The sequence below is a fragment of the Petaurus breviceps genome, unplaced genomic scaffold (genome assembly GCF_028583685.1).
Source record: "Petaurus breviceps papuanus isolate PSGF00001 unplaced genomic scaffold, PetGlider_PUasm1.0 688, whole genome shotgun sequence".
Classification (NCBI taxonomy): Eukaryota; Metazoa; Chordata; class Mammalia; order Diprotodontia; family Petauridae; genus Petaurus; species Petaurus breviceps.
The window spans coordinates 9,800,406-9,819,702 of record NW_027186457.1 but is presented as its reverse complement, the minus strand read 5'-3'; the positions used below and the strand labels follow the sequence as shown (position 1 = coordinate 9,819,702).

Here is a 19,297-nt window from a genome sequence, read left to right as displayed (position 1 = left end):
ACGTTTGACACACTTACTAATTGTGTGACCTTGGGCAAGTCACTTAACCCTAATTGCCTTGCCTTCCCCCCTCCAAAAAAAAATATACTTTCAGTTTTACTCATTTTGATATGAATTTGTGAGCTTTAGACTTGGAATCAGACCACCTAAGTTCAAATACACCTCTGCTTCCTCTTTGTATGTCTTTGGGCAAGTTATTTAAATTCTCTTTGGCTTTTGATTCCTCATCTCTAAAATTAGGAAGTTGAAATAGATGATTTCTAAGGTTCTTTTCCTCTATAATTCTATTAAATCAAATGGAAGTCAGAGATCTGTACTTTATATTCAGCAGTGTAGTGTCCTTCCGATGGAAATTCTTGCTGTACTTATTTATTTCACCTAGTCTTTCTTATAGCTGACAATGCTTTCACAAAGCAAGAGATTTGCATTAAACATCCTAAAGGATTTGGAGATGAGGCTCTGTTTGGCATTTAAAGCCCTTAATAATCTCTTTCCTACCTTTCTATTCTTTTTTATATTTTGCTCGCCATCTGCATACTCTATGCTCTAGCTATATTTGGAATTTCTCACACATAATTTCCCCCTTTCCCAACTCTGGGCCTTTTTTCACTGACTGTCACTCATACCTGGAATAACTTCCCTCCTCAATTCTACATTATGGTTACCCAGCCTCCTTCAAGACTCGGGTCAAATTCCAACATCTCCAAGTATTTTTCTCCAGTTCCTCTTACTGCTAATTCTTTTCCTCTGAAATTACTTTCTATTTAAATAGAAATTAATGTCTGTATCTCATGTACTATGATATTTACATTTTATCTCCCCAATAGAATGTGATTTTCTTGAGGGCAGGGACCTGTTTTTTGCCTTTCTTTTATCCCTAATATTTAACACAGTGGCACATAGCAAACATTTAATAAATGCTTGTTCACTGATCAAATGTCATTCTAACCATCCCTTGAAGAGATCCTATATATGTGACCTTGATTTCATTAGTGTCCATACTCTAACCAAACCAATAGCATCATTATGCTTCAGCAAAGTAAAGTATTGGCAATATGTATATGTGTGAGTGACTAAATCTATTTTGTTTTTCCAGTTCCTGATTTACGGAAGCTACTTTTCAGTCATTGCGGGGATTTTCATAGTGAGAAGTATTTATATAATCTATTCTTTCAAATGCCAAAAAGAGAAAGTAACTGCTATCACCAGTCCAAACTCAAGTGAAACACCAGAGGAATGTATTGAATCAACAAAGTTTTAGCTCTGCCCACATTGGTCTCAGTTTTTTTGCAGAAAATTACTTTGACTGAAAATGTGATTTTTGAAAATTGATTACCATGAATCAAAAGATATGGACTTACTAAATTCCAGTGGACCTTTTTCAAACCACCATCAATCTCAGTCCCATTGGACCATGTCTCTAACTGACCACAGGTCAAATTGGGTGCCACCAAGAGATTTGGTCACCCTGATTAATATAGCCATGGGTCCAGTGAAGAAGAGATCCCTAAATCTCAACTGCATCACTCACAAGCCACAGTATGTCAAGACAACTAAAGCTTTTTGACAACCTAAGTGTATGAAGAGGAACATTCTCTCTCTCTCTGTCTTTATAAATTACAAAATAGACCAGCCGAAATTTCCTCCCAACAGATGTCTGGTTTCACCAAAACAAACAGCTCCCATGAAAATGTTCATCATTGCCTCATTCTTCCTCCTCTGCAATTAAGCACATCCTCTGCACAACTTATAATTCTCCTGGAAATTGCATCTGTCTATGCCCATGTCTGAAGGACACCTTACCAAACCCTGAAGTGCTGAAATGTTTTCAGAAACTGTCACTTGATGGGTATTGAACCAGTTCTTCCTTATCTCATCTATCAAATATGTTGTCAGGAGACTAAAGCATTGGAGTGGCCTTTAGAAACTCCTCAGGGTGCTACTTCTGGCTCTGACCTCAGCTGCCAGAGTGGCCCATGAGCCTCAGCTGCACTCTCTTCCATTGGACAGGGAGTAAGTATATCATTATCTCATTGCTATTTTCTAGAAACAAAGGACCTACTGGAAAGGATTTCTGAAATCTCTTTATTCTACCCTCCCTCAAAAGAGGGAGATTTCCAGAAATTATCTCCAGTGAGTCTTTGAGAATATTGTCTATTTATTAATGGACCTTCATTATCAAATGACTGTCAGTGCTAAATAAATAAATGTGGAAAAGCTTTTTCTAATCTTCCTTGGGTAATTTTTATTGGTCATTAGTGCTTGTTCCTGAAAAGCCAGTATGACAAATTAAATTGGAGTCTGCAACTGTGAGAGGAGAGACCCCAACTGTGTCTTTAAGGTCTAACTATACCCCTACTGCTCACTCCAAAAATAAACTCAATTAAATAGTCAGGATGATGATTAGGCAGTTTACAAGTAGTACAAAGGCATTCCACTCTTTAATAAAGGACCTATGAAGTCAGATGCTATCTACCTCCAGAGAAAGAACTAATAAAAAGTATACCATAGTATAGTTTTACATTATAAATCTGCATTAAATGACCTTCTCTAATGTGAGGTGGGGAAGGAGACACAGTTTAGAACTGAAAATGTAGCCAAAACTTTTTTTAAATTTCAAGTACAAGGCAGAATGTATGTATAAAAGTTTATTGGCAAGAGTCCAAAGATTTCTGGTATCACAACATTAGAAGGAATCCAGTAGGTCATCAATAATAGTTGCTCAGTTGCCCTGTCGTTTCATTCTCCATCCCTTTGACTTCTCAGAACTAAACACCTTTCCCAGGCCACCACTCACTCTCCCGTTTCTCCTCCTATTTGAATGATGGTCCCAACTGCTTAAACTTACAACTCCTTAAACTTAGACTTACTCTGGCTTAGCCAATCTTTCACTGATCCAGGGGAGGTGGCCCTAAAGTAAATTCTTTGTTCTATCGCTGGTTGACTCATATCAGGGATGAGGCCAGTCACTGGGCCTGAGAGGAATGGGCTACTTCCAGATGCAGGTGTTTCCCCTTCTTGGAGGGTCTTACAAAGCTGGATTGCCACTTGCTGGCTACGCGATAGTTAGGATTCTTCTTTTTTGGAGTATGGGTTGGACTAGAGATGTCAGACATGCTATTACAGAACCAATATGCTAAGCCTTAGGATACCTATACAAAAATAGACAATGGCAGATCTCAATACATGAGTCTCGGTTTTCTACATATCTACTTCATGAATTGGATTGGCCCTTTATGGTTGGTTACTGGACTCATTGAGGAGAAGGAACGTCAGCTGTTCAGTAATGAGATGTTTCAGGAGGTAGTGAGCTTCCCATTAGAACAATTCTTCAAGCAGCAGAATGACCTCCTATCAAGGATGCTGGAGAGCTGATGTCTATGCTGGCAAGAAGTTAGACCAGGCAAACTTGAAGGGCCCTCCCACCTCAAGATTCCATATTTCTCTTTCATTAAATAACCCCTTAAAGTCCCTTTCCAAATATAATTCAAAGAAAGAGAAGCTGGTTACTGCAAAGAGGGAGAAAAGTAAAACAGTATAATCCAAATGCTTTTAAACTAGTGTGGAGCTGCAAGCTAATTTGCTTTTTCAAAAAGGCCATTGCTGCCTGGGAATACTGTGATACTTTGTCTTCTGTGGAAATTAATTCAAGTGTTATGGAAAGGGTTAAGACAAAGGACAGGAAAAGTACTCTTTAACGAAAGCTAGCTATGTTTCCCATCTCCTCTCACCCTCTTCTGCCTCTGCATTTACATAGCTCGTTTCATATTCTTGGAAGGCTTTTCTTCCTGAATCTTTCTCATCCTTCAAGGTCTAATACAGATACTGTCTTCTCCATGGAGCTTTTTCTACTTTCTCCCTCCATTCATCCCACACCCATCCCAGTTGAAAGTACTCTATCTCTCATGAGATTTTCCTAGAGCATTTTGTCTGACTACCTTTCCTGGGGGCTTGTCACAGTCAACCTTTCATTATACATATTGTATATCCCTAGTCAGGGATATGTTAGTAAATGTTTAACACCCAGCTCTCTGGGATGGGGGAGAAGGGGATATAATCACAACACACTTGGAAATTTACTCTACATTTTTAGCATTTTCTTCATCTCTTAAGTCCAGACAATCAACAAAATAATAAGTTAAGAGCATGTGCCAGTTTCCAATGGTCACACTGAAAATTTAACAAGTTGCTCAGAGCTGGTTCCAGCAAAGTCCTCCCCCTAGTGGCCTGTAAATTTGAGAGACTGACATTTTTCATCTTTGTCTACCTGTTATCTAGCAAAATACCTCATATGTGGTAAGTACTCACTATATGTATATGGGTAAGGTTAGGAGGGAGGGGGGCATTGTTGGCCATGTAGCTTATGAGTGTCCATATGGCTATGTATAGATGTGGCTTACAGAATGGCATGAATCTGTACACTCTCCTCGCCTCATCCTTCTTCAAGGGACGCTTTGATTCTTTCCTGAAAGGGAGCAAGAGGTTGGGAACAGAGGCTGGTCACCCTGCTCTGTTCAGAGAGCTCAAGAAACAGGGTATTAGTCTAAAATTATATCTACCCCTAATTGTTAGACTAGGAGAAATAACTTTAAAGTTCAAGCTGAGTTCCTTAATCACTATCTCTTTTTTTTCTCAAATGCTTTATTAACTTCTGATGTACATCATTCATTTCCACCAGATTTTGAGTTACAAATTTTCTCCCCGTTTTCCCCCTACCCACCACCCCAAAATAGCAGTCCCACAGGATATCCCCTCCTCCAATCCGCTCTCTCCCATACCCCTTTCGACTTTTCCAGTGGATCTCTATGCCCCAGTGCCTGTATATCTTATTTCCCAATTACATGTAAATCAGTATTAATAATAGTATATATATATTTAAACATTTTATTTTAAAACTTTGAATTCCAGATTCATTCCCTTCCTCCCTTGTCACCCACCCTTAACTGGGAAGATAAGCAGTTCAGTATAGGTTGTACATGTGTGGCTAATGCAAAACAATAACATAGTAGATACATTGTAAAAGACTGACTGTATTTCCCTCCCTCCTATCCCACCTCCAACTTGTTATATTCTCTACTTTGATAATGTCCCTTTTCAAAAGTGAATGCTTCCAACTTCCCTCCCCCCCAGCCTGCCCTTCCTTCCATCATCCCCCCTCTCATCCCCTTCCCCCCTACTCTCCTGTAGGGTGAGATACCCTATTTAGTGTGTATTTCATTCCCTCTTCAAGCCAAATTTAATGGGAATAAGGTTGATCTATTCCCTTTTGCCTTCCTATTCTTCCCCTCCATTGTAACTATTTCCCCTTGCCTCTTCTATATGAGATAGTTTACCCCATTCTGTCTCTCCCCATCTCCTCTCATTATGTTCCTCTCTCACCTCTTAATTTCACCTTTTAAGTATCATCTATTCCTGTTAAATTGGTCCTGTGCCCTCTATCTATGTATACCTGTAAACATATATACATACATTCACATATGTATTCATATGCCCATGTACCCTCATATATAGACATACACACACACACGCACATATATATATATATATATATATATTCCCTTCAACTACTGAGAAAAGTTTCATAAGTTATAATTATTGTTTTTCCATGTAGGAATGTTAATAGTTCAACTCTGATAAGTTCCTTATGATTTCTTTTCCCTGTTTACCTTCTCATGCTTTTCTTGCTTCTTGTACCTGAATGTCAAATTTTCTATTCAACTCTGGTTTTTTTCAGCAAGAATGCTTTAAAGTCCTCTATTCCACTGAATGACCATATTTTCCCCTGAAACATGATACTCAGTTTTGCTGGGTAGGTGACTCTTGGTTTTAGTCCCAGCTCCTTTGACCTCTGGAATATCATATTCCAAGCCCTTCGATCCCTCAGTGTAGAAGCTGCCAGATCCTGTGTTAATCTGATTGTGTTTCCACAATGTTCAAATTGTTTCTTCCTGGATGCTTGTAATATTCTTTCCTTAATCTGGGAATTCTGGAACCTGGCTATAATATTCCTAGGAGTTTTCTTTTTGGGATCTTTTTCAGGAGGTGATTGGTGGATTCTTTCAACCTCTATTTTGCCCTCTAGTTCTAAAACATCAGGGCAGTTTTCTTGGAGAACTTCCTGGAGGATGATTTCTAGGTTCTTACTTTGATCATGGCTTTCAGGTCATCCAATAATTTTTAAATTCTCTCTCCTGGATCTATTTTCCAGGTCAGTGGTTTTCCCCATGAGATATTTCACATTGCCTTCTATTCTTTCATTTGTTTGGATATGTTTAACAGCGTCTTGATTTCTTATCAAGTCATTAGTTTCCATTTGCTCCAATCTAATTCTGAAGCAATGATTCTCCTCATTGAGCTTTTGAGATTCTTTTTCCATCTGGCAAATTCGTCTTTTTAAGGCATTCTTCTCCTCATTGCCTTTTTGAGCCTCTTTTGCCATTTAAGTTAGTCTATTTTTTAAGGTATAATTTTCCTCAGTCAGACTGTTGACTCTCATTTCTTAATTTTCTTGCATTGTTCTCATTTCTCTTCCCAATTTTTCCTCCACTTCTCTTATCCTCCACTTATCTGCTTCTTAAGGTCCTCTATGGCCTGTAACCAGCTCATATTTTTCTTTGAAGCTTTTGGTGCAGGAGTTCTGACTTCACTATCTTCCTCCTGTTTCATGCTTTGATCCTTTTTTTGACCCCAAAATAGGAGACTAATGTTGGTATCTTCTGTGTGCGTTATTTACTTTACCTGGTCATGTTGCCCCTCAGTCACTTGACCCCTGGGCTTTTTGCCACAGTAGAACTCTGCCACCAGACAGGGGAGCTTTCGTCCCAAAAACTGGGGTTTTCTTAGCTGCCAGAGGTATTAAATAGGTGCCCTCTCTGAGGTCTCCACATGCTCTGGCAAGCTGGACACACACCCCAGGGCCTCCACCCTAGACTGAAATCCAGATCCAAGAAGGTTAAAGCAAGAGAAATTACCCCTCAGACTGGTGTTTGGTCCCCCTACACTCTGCAGGCCAGGAGCTGAAGCTGCCATGTGGTGCTGGGTGGTTGTTCTGGTGTCTCAGCGGCTTCTCTCCCCAGGGGGCGAAAGCCACGCACTCCCACTTAACTGGGTCCCAAAGTCCAGTCTGCACCGACCTCTCACTTTGTCCTTCACATCTATGTGTTGATAAATCTGGAAACAGCCACAGCTACTGCTGATTTGGAGTCCCTCTGGCTGGAGTCTGGTCAGGCCCACCCTGGGGCTAAAGTCTCAATGTGGGGCTGGGCTCGGCTCCCAGAGCACTGCACTGGCTGATTCCTGCCAGCCTGCCAGGCTGTCCTCAGCAGGAGGTTAGCTTCTCTGTCATTTTGTGGGTTCTGCAGCTCCAAAGTTTGTTTAGAGTCCCCTTTTACATGGATTGGGGAAGATGGAAGCCGGAGCCCCTTGGAGGTCATGCTTCTACTCTACCATCTTGACTCTGCCCCCTAATCACTATCTCTTAATGGGGAAAGGATGCCCCAAGATATATGTTCAAGTCTTTACTCCCTTCACATTAGAGTTCTACAATGACTATATGTAGCAAATAGCAAATAAACTCATTTATCCAGCCAATAGCAAACAAAAATAAGAAAATATATACAGATGAGAATGTGCACCAGACAATACTCAGAGTGAATTAACATTTGCACTGGGAGGAAGTTATCTCCACTCAACCAAGAGAGAGAATCCTGGAACCTACCAAAGGGGAAATTCCCCATAATCTCTAATATCTGGAGAGAGGGACATGATTGAAGTCCTGACTCTTCTATGTGATAGCTTCTTCCCAAAGTCCTTCTCTCCCTTCAGGGGCCTGAAGAGAGTCTGGAACCCTACATCTTATTTTCTCAAAGCTGGAACCAGGATCTTTCTTCTCTCAAATTCTTGCCAACTTTAAAACTACAGAATTGAGTCATAAATTTCTACCAATGAGAGCCTCATGCAGATGTATTTTGAGATGTGGGTTATACACACTTCTTTAATATTATTGAATTGAATTGAATTAGCCCTTGTTTCCATCTATCTCCATTTTTATCCTTTCATTATATTAAAACTTAGTTCACAATTCCCAATGACAAACTCATTTTGTGTAAGTTTCTACAGGAAAATAATGAGAAGAAATGACAGTTGCTGTTTTCAAGAAGTTTATATTCCCCTAGGAGTACGATATATGAGTACAACATAGAGTTCAATTGCTGAATTGTTGGTCTTATGTATGCCTGGCTACGATGGTGAAAAATGAGTTCAAAATGCCTGTTTCTACAATGTGGTGTTGGGTACAATTGACCAAGTAGATTGGGAGTAGTCCCCTTATTGATGTTCACTGGAATGCTATAGCAGAGGAAATGATGTTCCTCAGAACAATCCCACTTTTTCCGTAGGTTGGCATTCTTAATCAAAACATTGATCTAATTTTTTTTAATTTTTTAATTTTATTTTTTTAAGCAATTGGGGTTAAGTAGCTTGCTCAAGGTTACACAGCCAGTTATTTTGTGAGGGTGCCCAAGTATCTGAGGCCGGAACCAATCCCAGGTCTCCCAAAGCTGGGGCCCGCGCTCTTACTCACTGCGCCACCTGGCTGCCCCAGATCTAATTTTTTTTTAAGTGAAGACAATAGACACTTTGAAAGAAGAGGAAGGACACAATTTTTAATGGGAGTTTATTTTATTTTATTGAGGAATTTATAGAAAAGGTTGTCATGTATCTATAAGTGCACATTAGCAGAAGGAAAAACTTATCAAAAGTATAGGCTACACACAAAAATAATAGAAATACCAGCGTAGAAACTAAAAGGGATTATACATTTCAAAAGAAGAAAGTGTTAGAAATCATCATACTATTTTGTTCAATTCTAAATTTTTTTATAATGATCTCATAAAATTGGTCTATGGGACTTATAAATGAAAAAATTAATAATATCCTTTTACATATGAAACAAGATCACAAGATATGCTATAGTATACAAACAGTTTAAAGGTTTAAATATATAATCACTAATAATATGCAAGTCAGAGAGGACCAGATTTTTGTGCAAAGGAAGAAAGTCTTACCTTCATATTGTGCATATGCCTTCTACAGGTCTTTCTGGGAGGCCAAACCCTGATCACTCTGCTCTAGCAGCAGCATTGCTTCTTACAGCAGCATTGTTGGCAGCAGCATTTCTGTTGGCAACAGCCCTTGCCACAACCACAGCCCTTGCCACAGCCACCACAGCCACAGGAACCACAGGAGCCAGAGCAGCAGGTGCGGCGGCAGCAGACAACTGTGGGGCTGCAGCAGCCCCCACAGCAGCCACAGCAGCAGGGACAGCAGGCAGAACAGCAGCCTACACGGTAGCAGGTACAGCCACCACAGCCGCCACCACAGCCACCACAGCCACCTCCACAGCCACCGCCACAGCCGCCACAGCCACCACAGCCACCACAGCTTCTTCTACAGCCACAGCAACCCATAGTGTCAGTACAGAGGGTTCAGGTGAGGTGAGGAGAGGAGAGAGAGGATTCAAGAAAAGTGAGAGAAGTCCGATGCTTTCCTTCTGCAGAGATGCCCTTATATACACTCCTGGGGGGACAGAGCCCAGAACACATGACACTGTTGTTTATTTCATTTTCTATAGGAAGCACTTTTTGTTTACTTCCTCATGTGACTTTCCAGCTTCATTAAATTGCTTATTTTAGTTTGCCCCAAACTAATTTGTTTCATAAATGTTTTCAAAGAATGTAAGAAAAAAAACTAAAAATTTTAATTGCAAAGCCTTACTTTTTTCAGAGATGTCTCTTCAATAAAAATCTCAAATTCATGTGTAAAGTCATTCATTCATCTTGGCATAAAGATCAGAATGGCAAAGTGCCCTTTGCAGGGGTTCACAGGGTTCTCCCCCAGTGTAAAACAATCCTCTTCTCAAGAGACTTTCAAAAGCTATCCCCCAAACTACAGAAATAGTACTTTCACTAAAGACCACCTAAGAGTCTAAAATGTAGGCACTTAAAGCTATCTTACAAATTCCTTTTTTTCCCTCAAAAAGATATTTTCTTTTTTTTCCCCTCTTATCTCTGATTTCAAACCCCCACATATTCCTGAAAATAGGAAAAAAGTGTCCCTGGTAAAGAAAATTTGGAGAATGCATTTGAAAAGTGCCCATCATTGCTGGCTCTCTCCAGTTAAAATATAATACTCTAAATGAGTAGTTCTCAGAGTTTTTTACCTCAAGACCCCTTTGCACTCTTCAAAATTATTGAAAACAGGGGTGGCTAGGTGGTGCAGTGAAAAAAACACCAGCCCTGGAGTCAGACCTGAGTTCAAATCCGGTCTCAGACTTACTAGCCATGTGACCTTGGGCAAGTTACTTAACCCCAATTGCCCTGCCTTTCCCCCTCCAAAAAGCAAAAATAAAAAATTATTGAATACAAAGAGCTTTTGCTTATGTGAGTTATATCTTTCAATATTTATCATAATATAAATTAAAACATCTTAGTATTATTATGAAAGTAGCTTCAGCCTCTCAGATGCCCTGAAAGGGTCTCAGGGATCGGCTCCCCATATCACACCTAGAGAATCACTAAATCTCCTGCCCACAAAATCCTCTTCAACATAATTTGTGGAATTGTCCACAGTTCAACAATTCAAATCCAAATATGTTGATCGGGTACCCTCTGGGTACCCTGCTAAGGTGGCCCAAATTTAGATAAGGCCTGTGTCATCCAAAAGCTAACAGTGTAGTTACAGGAATTACTACCACACAAAATGATACAGAAGTGCATCTAATAGATTTAGAATGATAAACGACCTTGATGGTTATCTAATCTGAGCCCTGCATTTTCTAGATGACATAATTGAGAAGGCAAGAGGCTTGTCCAAAGTCCCAGACATTCAACTGAAGCCCAAAGTGACCTTCCCAAGGTCACTCAGATGGTTAGTGGTGTAGTACAATTTGAACCCGAGTCTTCTCATTGTAAATCCAACATTCTTTCCAATGGTATCTCAATGCCCTTCATAGTTGTATGCCTAAAGTAAAGTAAATCAGATCCAGATTCTGTTGTTTGGTATTGTGAATCGTTGGTGTCTTCAAGACTTTCCACTGTCTTCTCCATAATGAGTTTCACTCCTCAACTTACCTCAGAGAAACAAAAATAGGAAGTGACAAATACAGAAAGGCATTCTGAATCAGATCATTTATTTCTTCGTCTCCTATACTCCATCCAAAAAAAAGGGGCTAGAAGCCCCAGAGTTGAGTCATCAATACTGAGCCTCCCCTCTACCATTACCCCAAGACACTCTGCATAATATATTCTTGATTCAGTTCTCAAACTTTGCTTTAGCACTCCCTTAGCCTCTTATAGAGCTAATTGGTATAGTGCCAAATGCTAATTTAAATTATAGTTCTTATTTTTTTAATATCAGGATTTTAGATCTATTTTGCATGGTAGAAGAAGAAGAATGCTTCATTCTTATTTAGCCATAGGGAGCGACACCAATGCAGAGAAGCAGTCAAGACAGGCGATGAATGAAATAAAAAGAAACAGTAATTGCAAAGAGCCAGTACAAGTTCATCAGGAGCAGATCGTAGCAGGTTAAGTTCAATTGGTTTCTGACAGACCTAAATTGGTGATATGGCACAGTAAACAGGAGATTCTCAATGGAATGAGCAGACACAGTTTGAAGTTCTGTCTCTGATGTGACGATTAGACGTCACTTAACTTCTCCCTGCCCTAAGTAACAACACTGGGCCCATAAGTTGCAGGTACATTGTTGATTTGCATTGGTAATAGGGATTTTGAAATGGAAGTTGCCAACACTGATGACCTCACAGGTCCAGACCAAAAGAGAAAAAGAAATTAGAGTAAGAACTAGATAAATAGAATTCTAAAGACATAATTGACTTTTGACTTAGTACTTTCCAGCAAAATGTAAGAATGTCGTTCTTGGGTTGGCCTAGTATCTTTTAGTTTTCTTCTTTGATATTTAAACTTTACCACTGTCTCATGAGTGCATTTACTCTCTCCGTTACCTCATCACAAACCACCTACCTGTTATCCTTTGTAATTCTTGTCCGCTTCCTCCCACAAATCCTTCACAGATATCTTCAATGTGCTAAAGGTTGTTAAGGCTTCGAGATCTTTATAATATTTTATGAGAACAAACGTTGTCCTTAATTTGTTGATCTACATGATCCTTCATTCTAACTCTTTGGCCAGTTCACTTCCTTTTCCAATCACAGGTTTCTTCCCATATTCATTTGATGTCACTTCTTACAGTTTCACCTTTCCATCAGGGGGTCTCCCCATTGCTCCCTAGGTCACCCACAACTTGAATTCTTCAGAGCTAATGATGTTCTCTTGGTTATTGTTAGTTTTTATTATTATATAGTTAGTTATCTTAATATATGTTAATTAATTAATAATAATTAATATTAATATATTATATAGTTAGTTATTATTAATAATAATAAATATTTATTTTTTATCTTGAACATTAATAGACCGATTTTTAAAAATTGTCTTTGTGCTGAAAAAGTCTAGGTAGTATTCTGGGGTTTGATGTAATAAACACAATGCTATCTACAAATAGCAGCATCTGGAGAATCATTGAGAAATCTCTTCCATTTGAGGTCCTCCACAATCTGGAGGAAACAAATCTACATTCCCAGCTTCCTTATGTGCCATTCCTCCCATTTCATGCACTCTATTTAACATACAAAAAATACTACCACTTGTTCCCTGATCACATGCTGCCCCCCCATGTCTATGTGCATTAATGTAGACCATCCATTATCATTCCACAATTCCACATGTTGAAATTCTTCTCTGTGCTGCCACTTGCCTCCCTTCCACAATAAGGTCTTCCCCCACCCCACCCCCCAATCTAACAGTTCTTCTTCCTCAAATTTCTTCATGTCTTTTGTCCAGAGCCCACATTAATCCATCCACAACCATTTATCAAGTGCCTACCATGTACCTGGGGCAGCTATGTAGTACAGCGGATAGATTGCCAGCCCTGGAATCAGGAAGATTCATCTTCCTGAATTCAGATCCAGCCTTTTTACTAGACACTTACTAGTTATGTAATCCTGGGCAAGTCACTGAACCCTGTTCGCCTCAGTTTCCTCATCTGTAAAATGAGCCGGAGAAGGTAGACCACTCTAATATTTTTGCCAGGAAAACCCCTAAAACAATCACAAAGAGTCAGACGCTCCTGAAAAATGACTAAACAACAACAAAACAGCTATGTTCCTGGAACTATGTTAGGTATTAGGGGTACTATGGAACTATGTTAGGTATTAGGGATACAGAGACAAAATTCAACAGTCCTTTCACTCAAGGAGCTTATATCCTCTTGGAGGAACCAACACATCTATGTTTATAAGCATATACAAAGTAATATAGATAGGACTTAGATCTATAATTTTTGTGATATGCCCTTCAGCAGAAACTCTTCTACCAAGACAAGGAGTCAATTTCTCTGGATCTTTTGGTCTTAGAGAGTTTTCAGAGACACTGATCACATAGGCAGCATGTTTCAGGGGCAAGGCTAGAACTCAGGTCATCATGGCTCTGAGGTCAGACCTGTATTGATGATACCACACTGCCTCTTGATCAAAAGAAAACATAAGATCATTTCAGGGCAAATTAACATCCAAGAGTGATTAGAAAACACTTCATGTAGGAGATCAAGGGTGTGTTGAGCTTTGAAGAAAGCTAGGGATTCCAAGGAGTAGAAATTCAGAAAGAGCATGTCCCAGGTATGGGGAGCCAGCCTGTGTAAGGACATAGAGCTAGGAGATACTTATTTGTGTACATGTCTTAACTCTTCTATTAGAGTACAAGTTTTTAGAGAACAAGGACTGTATTGCTGATCCTCTTTGTATCAAAATCTAGCACATTATAGATGCATCACAAATGTTTGTTGAATCAAAATTTTTAAATAATCACTAAAAAGTACTTGTATTGTGTTATGAGTCACGATGGCATATTTCAAAAGAGGGGGTACAAAGTGAAATCTCCTACCAGTGTGAATTAATACAGGTTAACACAATCAGGTGTTGGCATCTAAATATCTTTCAAATCTCACCAGTTTGAGATGGTCAGATCTCCATAAGATGTTGTGACCTGAATGTCACACCAAGGCTAAAATATATGTCAAAAATGAGCACATCTCTGTCCTAGGAGTATCATAGAAAATTCTCCCTTATCATCACCATCTTTCTAGTCTCAAGGTCCATTATTACAATTTCCACCAGTTTTTCCTTTCTATGAGAATTTTGTTTTGAACCAGAAGTATAATTATGAAGATAAGTCATTCAATTAAGCCAGAGCACACAAGAAGGAAGTAAATAAGAGTCACCCTTAGCAAGTGGGATAAACAATAAAGCATCCCATGTCCCAGACCAAGTCCCCCCAGAATGGTATATAAGGGCTGCCCTGCAGAAGAAGAGCATCAGACTTCCCTCACCTCCTCTGAATCCTTTCTCTCCTCACCCAACTTGAACCCTCTGTACTGACACTATGGGTTGCTGTGGCTGTAGAAGAAGTTGTGGTGGCTGCGGTGGTGGCTGCGGTGGCTGTGGTGGCTGCAGTGGTGGCTGCGGTGGCTGCGGTGGCTGTGGCGGCTGTGGTGGTGGCTGTGGTGGCTGTGGCGGTGGCTGTGGTGGCTGTACCTGCTACCGTGTGGGCTGTTGCTCTGCCTGCTGCCCCTGCTGCTGTGGCTGCTGTGGGGGATGCTGCAGCCCCACGGTTGTCTGCTGCCGCCGTTCCTGTGGCTGTGGTGGCTGTGGCGGCTGTGGTGGCTGTGGCTCCTGTGGCTGTGGCAAGGGCTGTGGCTGTGGCAAGGGCTGTTGCCAACAGAAATGCTGCTGCCAACAATGCTGCTGTAAGAGACAATGCTGCTGCTAGAGCAGAGTGATCAGGATCTGGGAAAGAGCAACTGGGGGAACATGAAGAGCATGAAGGTAAGACTTTCTTCTATTAGCTTGTCTTCTTCTCTGTGACTGGTAAGTCATCTTTGATTTCCAAAATGTGGATATCAACTGTAGGAACCATGCATTCTATGGCTGCTCTGGTTTTCTCTCAGCAGCACCCCTGTATCATAAGCTACTTCATTTGGAAAGTGCCTGTTTCAACAAATAGCCTTCCCAACAATGGGACAAGGGCCCAGTCCAATTTGCCCAAACTTCACTCATGTATTTAGGTAACTAAATGCAATCATGATTTATAGAATTTATTTTCTTCTTGAAATGTCTCTTATAAATGCCTGTATCCATATATCTGTTCTTCAGGGCATATATTGTACATTCACTGCCCTTTCTACCATTTCTGTGTCTTTTAATACACATTTCTTAATAAAATGGACTAAATTTCATTTTTAAAAAAACCTGGTTAGCCTTGTTTTTGTCCTTTTGCGTCTATGCTGTGTACTAATGAAACCTTAAGGTAAGTGACTGGTGCTAAACTAATGATGGTAGCTAATGAGCAAAAGAATCTAGATCCTATAGGAGTAACTGCAGATCTTCAAAACAGTTTAGATAAGTTCGTGAATGAGAGTTCCACTAGATCCCTAAGATTTTAAGGGAGATGTCACAGACAAACGATAATTGCAAACACTTCTTGTCCCATGACAAAGCCGGAATACTGGCTGAAAAAAAAGCACTGAGAAGAGTTAGATCATTGATTTAGAATTTAAAGGGACCTCAGATGTCCTCTAGTCTGACACTTTCATTTTACAGATGAGGAAACTGAGGCCCAGATGAAGAAATTGATTTACCCAAGGCCACACAGAGAGTTAACTGGGATCCAAACCTAGGTTCTCTGACTCCATGTCCAGGGTCCTTTACTTAATGTAATATGACCTCTCATGTTTACATCTTGTTCAAGTGGTCACTTTGCATCTAAGTTTTCTAATAGATTTTTATCTACAGTCACACTCTGCTACCACATTTGTCAAAAAATGTCATAAATGATAACATAAAAGCCTACCTATATCAAGCCTACAATGAATTTCTAAATATTATATCCCAACCAACACAGGGCCAACATGTACAAAGATTAGGATTAGGGAAAAATAATTTCCACCTGAGGCCAAGGAGGAAGTGTCCAAGTTGGGAAATAAGAAAACAAAAACTGAAAAAACAGACCACACTGGTACTAAGATATGTCAGGATCACCAAAGTCCAAGGCAGCTGAGACAAAACGGATGAATGGTTCTTTGTAGAAGGACTTGAAGCCCAGAAGCACATCCCAGAGCAGTAAGCCAAATTGTAGGGAGTGGTATTTATACATCTCAACCTGATTTCCCAAACCTTCCGTCTTTTAAATACAGCTGTCTTTATTCTAGCATAGTCATGGGTTGTGTTGTCTCTTGAGACACCCCCATAAGGCCAAGGTCAGTCAATAAATATTTGTTGAATACCTACTATGTGTTAGACACTAAGAACTCAAGGTAAAGAAAAGTGAAAGACAATCCCTCACTCTCAATGAGCTTACAGTATGGTTACACACGACAGGCCCTTGAGTGCTTTCTTTGGTCCTGCAGTTTATATAATCCAAATAAATTTTCCATGCAATCTACATTTATTAAATATCAACGGTACACTGGTTGTCTCTGAAAAATTATTTAGGGCAAAATAATAGCATACTGGAGAAATATTGAACTCAATACTGTATATGAGCAAATACAGCGAACTGAACAATGGCTATTTATTAAGCCCTTACTATGTGCCAGGCATTGGGGATTCAAAGACAAAAAAATGAAACACCCCTTGCTCTCAGATAGCTTATACTCTCAAACTATTGTTGTTTGATCTGATTTTAATGCAAGAAAATCATCACTAGAATCAATGAGTCCAAAATGGTCCATAGCTGCTCATCAGAGGTCCCAAAGCTGATGAAGGTTATACACATGCCTTTGTATTCACCATGGACTCAGCTTTCCTAAGTCCCTTCCTAATCCACAGAATCGTGGAGGGTTTTATTTTCTTTTACTATCTGAAAAAGACTTGAAAATCATCTGTGACTTGTTCAAGGTCCCACGTTTAATGATTTTCAGAGTCAGGACCATAAAAAGGTATCCCCTCATTCTCAATATAGGGTTCTTTCCACTATGCCCCATACAGTATATTCCAGACCCAGCTCAATGCTAGGTACAAAAGATGGAGAAACTATTTACATGGAACAAGACAGTAGGTTCATTTGTCAGGAAGATTGTCTCTTCTCCTTCTTTGTTCCTCCAAGAGATGGGAAGCTCATGTCCTAGTTTTAGTATTATAGATTTAGGTCTAGAGAGGTCCAAGAGGCCATCGGGTAGAACCCTAGTAGAAAGAAGAGGCCCTGGGGAGGCCAGGTAGAACAGTGAGTAAGAGCAGCAGCTCCAGTGTTGAGAAGACCTGGAGATCGAATCCCAGGCGCAGACACTTAGCACCCACCCAGAAACACCTGGCCATGTAATCTTGAGCAAGTTACTTAACCCCAATTGCTTAGGGGCGGCCAGGTGGCTCAGCGAGTAAGAGCACCGGCTCCAGTGTTGGATGACCTGGATCAAAACCGGGCTCGGATACTCAGCACCACACCCAGAAATAACTGGCCATGTAACCTTGAGCAAGTTACTTAACCCCGATTGCTTTAAAAAAAAAAAAAGAAGAGGCCCAGAAGGAGACTCCCCAATCTGAGAGTTTTCTAGAGGATCATCTAAGTGGCTTCATACCTTGCCCATTTTCTTACCTCCTCCCGAAGATATTCTTGTGATCCGAATTCTTATACAATCTCGACCTTCTTGCTCAGTCCTAGCAAGTTTAACCAATGTAAAATAATTAAGCATTGAAGGATGAAATTAGAAGTAAGACTACAAACAGAAAAAATGATATAAAAAGACTTACAAAGAAAGTTCAAGAAACTACTTCCTCCTTTGAGGATACTTAGACTCTCACAACACAGTTCCCAAAGACCTTATAAAGGACATAAAAATGAAGATTGGCAAAGCAGCTGGATTGCACCAAGTACAGCTAGAGGAGATATCTGCTAGAGGCAACGAATAAATAAAAGAAGTATTTATTAAGCTTTTACTGTGTGCAAATCATTGAGTTAAGAATGTAATATGTAGAAGACAATTCAAATATTTTTTCTCATAAAAACCCTGAGAGATAGGTGCTACTATCATCCCCATTTTACATTTGAATAAACTGAGAAAGAGGTTAAGTGACTTGCCCAGGGTCACACAGCTACTGTGTCTGAGACCAGATTTGAACTCAGGTCTTCACAATTCCAGGCTTAGCATCCACTAAGTTGCCTAGAAGAATCACAAAACTTGGACTTTAAAGATTATCCATTTTACATATGAAGAATCCTGAGGTCCAGAAAACTTATCCAAAGCTTATGTAGTGAAAAAAATACTGATTTGGAGTCAGTAGATTTAGAAATTTCCTTCAGTGATGCAGACTGAAACCCATCCATGCCTACACATCTTGTGTGACAATTGTCAAGGTTTTCCCAAAACTTCATTGAGAGCATCCACCCAACATGTTAGAGATCTTTCTCCCTTTTTCCTAACATTACATCAAATCGAAACTCAGAAACACAGCAACTACAAGATATGGGGTAATTCCCTCAGTGAATTAGCTGAGGTTCAAATGAGGTGGTATGTGGAAAGCACTTTGTAAGCTATTACACACTATGCGACTCTCATGCTATTATAACCAGCTATGTGGTCTTAGCATTGTTGTTAGTAGGAGAGCCTCATGTGGAACCTAAAGCCCTTGCTCCCTTGGGTGAGTCACAGAGAAAGGTCACCCCTTTGTTTACTACAGCCATTAGGGCCACATAGCAGAAATGCCTCCTTTTGTCATAGACTTACAATGTTGTGATAAACACCCAACAGGCCTGTGTGTGATCTATTCCAATTCATGTGTCTGCTATGTGAAGGCATCTCCTTTTTCATGTGTGTCAAGACAAAAAGCTTAATTGTTCCTGTACCAGGAGATGTCCAAATCTGATCAGCAGCCCTCGCCTTCCCCGTGACCAGGAAGTTTCAAGAGGTACAACTACTTCAACTGCCTGCATCTACACTGGGGACTGTTTCCTGCTCTAAATAAATAGTTTTAAAAGAAAATAATAAATTTCTCTCTCTCTCTCTCTCTCTCTCTCTCTCTCTCTCTCTCTCTCTCTCTCTCTCTCTCTCTCTCTCTCTCTCTCTCTCTCTCTCTCTCTCTCTCTCTCTCCCTCTCTCTCTCTCTCTCTCTCTCTCTCTCTCTCTCTCTCTCTCTCTCTCTCTCTCTCTCTCTGTCTCTCTCTCTCTCTCT

General features: G+C 40.1%; 3 protein-coding genes across 11 annotated transcripts in view; 2 read left to right on the top strand and 1 right to left on the bottom strand.

The window, feature by feature from the left end:
* Nucleotides 1–2,219, top strand: part of SLC19A3 (solute carrier family 19 member 3) — a 58,925-nt gene extending 56,706 nt beyond the window's left edge. For all 9 annotated transcript variants that reach the window (XM_069104600.1, XM_069104601.1, XM_069104602.1 and 6 more), the window contains one exon: nucleotides 1,097–2,219. In XM_069104600.1, the coding sequence (XP_068960701.1) occupies nucleotides 1,097–1,261 (165 nt within the window). In that variant the 3' untranslated portion in view covers nucleotides 1,262–2,219. The remainder of the gene's footprint in view (nucleotides 1–1,096) is intronic.
* A 6,699-nt stretch (nucleotides 2,220–8,918) lies between these two features.
* LOC138174253 (small cysteine and glycine repeat-containing protein 5-like) lies at nucleotides 8,919–10,471 on the bottom strand. Its single transcript, XM_069104431.1, has one exon. The coding sequence runs from the start codon at nucleotides 9,465–9,467 to the stop codon at nucleotides 9,129–9,131; it is 339 nt and encodes a 112-aa protein (XP_068960532.1). The 5' UTR covers nucleotides 9,468–10,471; the 3' UTR covers nucleotides 8,919–9,128.
* A 4,045-nt stretch (nucleotides 10,472–14,516) lies between these two features.
* On the top strand, nucleotides 14,517–14,903 carry LOC138174252 (small cysteine and glycine repeat-containing protein 6-like). The gene has a single exon (XM_069104430.1). It carries the CDS (start codon nucleotides 14,517–14,519, stop codon nucleotides 14,901–14,903), a length of 387 nt encoding a protein of 128 aa, XP_068960531.1.
* The last annotated feature ends 4,394 nt before the right edge of the window (nucleotides 14,904–19,297 follow it).